General features: G+C 36.3%; 1 protein-coding gene across 1 annotated transcript; it reads left to right on the forward strand.

Annotated features, from left to right (window-relative positions):
* Window positions 1-3,788: 3,788 nt before the first annotated feature.
* LOC140864687 (NAC domain-containing protein 92-like) lies at window positions 3,789-5,280 on the forward strand. The gene is made up of 3 exons (XM_073268986.1): window positions 3,789-4,145; window positions 4,231-4,508; window positions 4,604-5,280. The coding sequence occupies exons 1-3, from the start codon at window positions 3,968-3,970 to the stop codon at window positions 5,102-5,104; spliced, it is 957 nt and encodes a 318-aa protein (XP_073125087.1). The 5' UTR covers window positions 3,789-3,967; the 3' UTR covers window positions 5,105-5,280.
* Window positions 5,281-5,639: the final 359 nt, after the last annotated feature.

Consider the following 5,639-nt stretch of genomic DNA (forward strand, 5'->3'; position numbering starts at 1 on the left):
AGCATTGGCGATTTGGCTTATCGACTAGCTTTGCCACCACATCTATCTAGTATTCACGACGTATTCCACGTATCTCTGTGGCGACGGTATGTGGCGGATGAATCTTATATTCTGCAGCGGTATGAGGTTCAAGTGAACAAGGATTTGACATATGTTGAGAAACCTATTCGTATCCTGGATTATAAGGATAAGGTTTTACGGAACAAAGTTATTCCTTTTGTTTTAGTTCAGTTGCAGCGTCGAGGCACTGAGAAAGCTACTTGGGAGCTTGAGGACAGGATGCGTGAAGACCATCCTGAGTTGTTTTGATTTCATTCTTAAGTTGTATTCAGTTGCAAACTCTGTAAACGTTTGATTTGAATAAAGAATATTTTTGATTTCTGTATTGCATTCGGTACTTAAGATCTGATTTCGAGGACGAAATATCTTAAGTGGGGGAGAATGTAGTAGCCCGTATCCTAATTGAGTAATTAAAGGATTAATGCTAATTAAATAAATTGGGTATCGGACGGATCGGAAGCTCCGAAGGCACGATCGGAAGCTCCGAACAGGATCGGAAGCTCCGATGAGCGATCGGAGGCACCGATATTATTACGTCAGGCATGACGTGTGGTTGGATCGGAAGCTCCGATCAGGATCGGAAGCTCCGATCACCCCTATCCGGAGTCAACAAGTGATATTTTGACACGTGGCAGATCAGGATCTTCGGAAGCTCCGATGGCAGGATCGGACGTTCCGATCGAGGTTCGGACGTTCCGATCGAGGATCGGAAGTTCCGATCGTTGTCTATAAATAGAGGGCCGAGGCTTCATTTCCAATTGCCAATTCCGAGTGTTTCCCTCTCCTTTCTAATCTATTCGAGTTGTTCTAGCCTTCCTAGGCTTGACCCGGCGGTCGTCGAGGCGTTCGGTAGTCGTAGCAGAGTTGTGCCCAAGTTCTGGAGGCATCGACATCAAAGGGCTAACAACGGAAGAAGGTATAGCTTTTGCTTCCTATAAATATTTAGGAGTATGCAATATCTTAGTTAAGGCTTTTAGAGCGCTTTAATGATGGTAGTATCATTTGGCAGTGTAGAGCAGACTATAGGCGTGAACCTAGAGTTGGTAGAGCTTGCACTGTTTTGAGGTACGGAAGTACTGTTCGAGATATCCTGACTGAGTATGCATGTATTATGTGACTGCATGATTTATATGCCATGATATTATGTTGCATTCATTTGCATCTTGCTGTATCTCTTTCGAGATGTCTGTTAGTAGGGTTGTACCCTATCCTGTTAGTGGATGGACTTCCATCGATTTGGGTCCGGCGTATCCACGGTTATCTCGGTATGGGAGCCACCTCCTGAAGCGACGGCACAGCGTGCTACATACCAGGGCCCGGTCTGTCTCTGTTATCTGATCCTTGACCTCGAGTCTATAGGGAGTTCACTTTGCATGCATGTATACTCATACTCTCGTACTAAGCGTTTTATGCTCACGTCTCGTACTCTGTGTTTCTGGACACCCTATTCCATGGGGCAGGTTTGCGATTGGACGAGGAGGGTGGATCCAGGAGGGGCTAGTCAGTGGTTGGCCAGCTGGAGCTTTGTCTAGGTTTTATTACTGTTGTTTGGGTTGATACAGCTATTCGATTTGGTTGTATATTATTTGGATAAATTACAGATTCCTTTACTTGGGATTGTAAAATGTTTATGGTTTCCGCAGTTTTATTCTGATATCTATTTCAATTAAGTTAATTGCATGCCTAAATTTTGTTTAGTAGGTGATCCGGGTAAGGGTCACTACACATTAAGAACATATGTTTGGACTATGTCACATTACATATATGTATAATATGTGATGTTAGAGTTATCACAAAAAATTCTTGTAGTATCGTTTTTTGGATTAACTTTATGAAACATATCTTTTATTTCATCTAACACAAGAAAAAGTATTATTTTGTGTTAAAATATTAGTTTTTACTCTACATATAAACCAGATCGTCTCATGAAACTGTCCCATGAAACCTACCCAGTATTTATGCAAGTGGTGGCTTCATGGTATATATTTAATGTGCGGGATAAGATAATAATATATTATGTATTTGGTCATGAACGCGATGCTATAAAAGTACAAATGCATTCAAGACGATTTTATGGTTCGTATTCATTGTCATTAATTTGTTTGAAAATTTAAGATAACACCTAAAAACTCGGAATGCTTTATCTTTTATCTAGCTGCGGACACATCCTAGTAAAAATTGCTTCAATTGATTTGATTTGGTTATTTACGCTTGCCGTATATTGGTTGGTTAAATGTGAGAGCAAATTCGAAAATTAATACTCTTATTCTACTTCTTGTGGGCACGTACCCTATTCATATTTTTTTTCCCGAAAATTTGTCGCCTTGATATTAATGAAATATTTGCATTGCTGACTATGTTTATTAATTATTTATTTCTCTCAAGTACAAGTACAACTTGTGGTGGGAAAGCCTAAGAGCTCTTTTTCATTGATACGAGTATTTTCATAAAAATCAATTGTGTCATAGTTACATCAAATTATGTTAAGGAGCACTTGTTTGTATATAGATATTACTTATTAGTGGTTTTTTTTTCCAAGTGTTGAGTCTTTCGTGTTTATACAATTTAAATAAATTATCTAAACATGATATTTTTTGTTGTTTTTGAATTAATAAATTTCGGAATCATCCAACTTTAATTATATATGTCAAAAATTATTTGTGGAATCAATATAAATCTTTTAACAACGAGAAATAAAAGGAAAGAACATGTTATTGCTGTTAGAATGCATAATACAAGAACAAAGTTATAGTGATCAAGAAACAAGAAAATAATATGTAGAAAAGATGAACAATCTAGGGTTTGAAAAATCAACAATCTCATATCAATAATCGATCAATATTACAAGCTAGTAAAGAAAAACAAGTTATATACGTCTAAGGTTTTTTTTAAAAAAAATTTACCCTTACAACCTAAAATGAAATAATAATAATAATAATAATAATAATAATAATAATAATAATAATAATAATAATAAATATTATTATTCTAACAATTGCATCATGCGAACCTAAATCACGAGAATAATGCACCAACCAAGCCCTAACAGAAACTACCTTTTTGTTGTGGTCCTTCCAAGTTGGAAGACAAATCAAAACTCTACGTAGTATGTACCATGGCCCAATACAAGTTTGATTTTGTGAATTAACAATTTAGCATCCACACTATAAAAATATCATAAAATAAAAATTTTGATACTTATAATCTAGAATTTCTTGCTGCGATTTATTTGATTAATCGTATTCATAAAATAAAAATAATGCTAATTTAAATTATGCAAAACTCTTGTTAGATTATCTCGCTGGTCAATATTTTGATACAGATATTCGTTCCGGCCTAAATTATTAAAAAATATTATTTTTTACATTAATAATATTATTTTTCATCACTACCTGCTCGATTTATTATCAAATTAGATTGAACTGAACTGGGGGGTTCTTGGCATATAGCAACTTTACAAGTAGATAAATATGGTTAAACAAATTGTAACTAACAAGACTTTTTAAATTACTTTTCGGAAAACCCAAAAATAAAAAATAAAAACAAAGAGTTTATTGTTTAATGTATCTATGTTTTAAAGTGAAATAACGGAACAAATTGCTGAATATATATAAAATAAATCCAAGAAAACAACAATCAATATTACATAAGAAAAGTTTTGCTTGCATGATTCCCACGTTTTATATCTCCTCAAAAAACAACTATTTTAGGAGTTGTATTCCACAAAACCTCTCAATCTTTCTGTTAAGATACCTATCCTTCTTTCTTTCCTCCCATATCCTCTCTCATACACACCCAAACACCCATATAATCATTTAAAATGTCTATATAAGTGCGCCATTTTAAAGCATTCCATCTTTATTCTTGTAAGAAAAAAGAATCATTTGATCTTAAAAAGGTAACAAGAATGGAAGACATGTGTGGTTCTGATGAGCAGATTGAACTGCCACCGGGTTTTCGCTTCCACCCGACGGACGAAGAGCTTATAACTCACTATCTGTCTGCTAAAGTTCTTGATTTTAGCTTCAGTGCCATAGCCATTGGGCAGGTTGATTTGAACAAAGTGGAGCCTTGGGATTTGCCATGTAAGTGTTTGTGATAGTCGACGTTTCGATGTTTGTTTCTTTACGCGTCGTGTTGATTATGTTTCTTTTAATCTTTGTATTAAAGGGAAGGCGAAGATGGGAGAAAAGGAGTGGTATTTCTTCTGTTTGAAGGACAGGAAGTACCCGACGGGGTTGAGGACGAATAGAGCCACTGATGCCGGATACTGGAAGGCCACCGGAAAGGATAAGGAGATCTTTCGAGCGGAGACGTTGGTGGGGATGAAGAAGACACTGGTTTTCTACAGGGGAAGGGCTCCAAGAGGTGAAAAGAGTGACTGGGTTATGCATGAATATAGACTGGAGGGCAAGAATTCCTTGTGCAATCTCCCTAAAAGTGCTAAGGTCCAAGCTTCCCCTGTTTTCCCCTGTTTTTTTCTTATGATTCTTGCTTATTTAAATTATATGTCTAATCTTTTCTTCTCTACTTGGATTTGCAGAATGAATGGGTGATATGTAGAATCTTCGAGAAGGGTTCCAGTGGGAAGAAGATGCACGTATCCGGTCACGATTACGGTGCAGACTCACAGTCCTCAGCTTTACCTTCATTGATGGAGATATCTTATGATGAGAACCACACGAGAAGATTCGCTCAAGCCGAAGGGCCGGACTTGCGTTGCTTCTCGGCTCAGACAGAGGATCATCGGAACTTTTCGCCACTTGCATCTCACTTCTCCCAAGTATCAACTCCAAATTCTTACGTCTCGTCTCAATTTCATCACAATATGCATTACCCCGATTCGGCCATGGTTGTTCAAGATCAGTCCATACTAAAGATTTTGCTGGAGAATAATGGACAGAGCATGAAGGAAAATGCTAAGCCGGGATTCTTACAGGAAAGTGGAAATCTTGAGGTTGGATTCAAGCCTTTTGAGGATCAAGAATTCGCAGATATCTCAACTTGTTCCATAGACTTTGATTGCTTGTGGAACCATTATTAAGTCTACAAGTAGAAACTTTATGAAATTGTATTACTAGAAAATATTATTTTAACTTGTTTCTGAATCCGATTATGTGACAAAAGTACATCAAATCCCAACCCTTAGTTCCCTCTCAAACAGAGTAATTTTTCTTCTATAATGATTCGATTTTTGGAAATAATTTAGTTGTTCTCATTTGTAGATTGATTCGTTAATCGACTGATGAACTACGAGTTATATTTATTATATGTTAGGTAACCAACCAAGTCTCGTGGCACAAAAACTTGTATGTGAAATGTGAGATACCTTTTGGAAGAAATATAGATTCAAAGTAAAGATTTGAAGTCCCTCTAATAAATTCCGTCCTTTTCATTTTGTTCAGTGCCGAGGTTAAGGTTGCAAAGTTTCCAAGGGGTCAATTTTTTTTAAAAACAAAAATTAGATCTTTTGGTCGATAAATTGTCTTCACTCTCTGTGCATTTATTGGTGGTCATTGCTTCAAACATGTGGAGTTCATATTGTTAGAATTCGTTAATGAAAATAATATAATTATTTT

The sequence above is a fragment of the Henckelia pumila genome, chromosome 4 (assembly GCF_033568475.1).
Source record: "Henckelia pumila isolate YLH828 chromosome 4, ASM3356847v2, whole genome shotgun sequence".
NCBI lineage: Eukaryota > Viridiplantae > Streptophyta > Magnoliopsida > Lamiales > Gesneriaceae > Henckelia > Henckelia pumila.

Bases quoted from the DNA above. Each gene is read 5' to 3' on its own strand.
- LOC140864687 (XM_073268986.1), top strand. From the start codon at position 3,968: ATGGAAGACATGTGTGGTTCTGATGAGCAGATTGAACTGCCACCGGGT. The intron at 4,146-4,230 runs GTAAGTGTTTGT...TTTGTATTAAAG, and splicing joins GGAGCCTTGGGATTTGCCAT to GGAAGGCGAAGATGGGAGAA. The intron at 4,509-4,603 runs GTCCAAGCTTCC...TTGGATTTGCAG, and splicing joins ATCTCCCTAAAAGTGCTAAG to AATGAATGGGTGATATGTAG.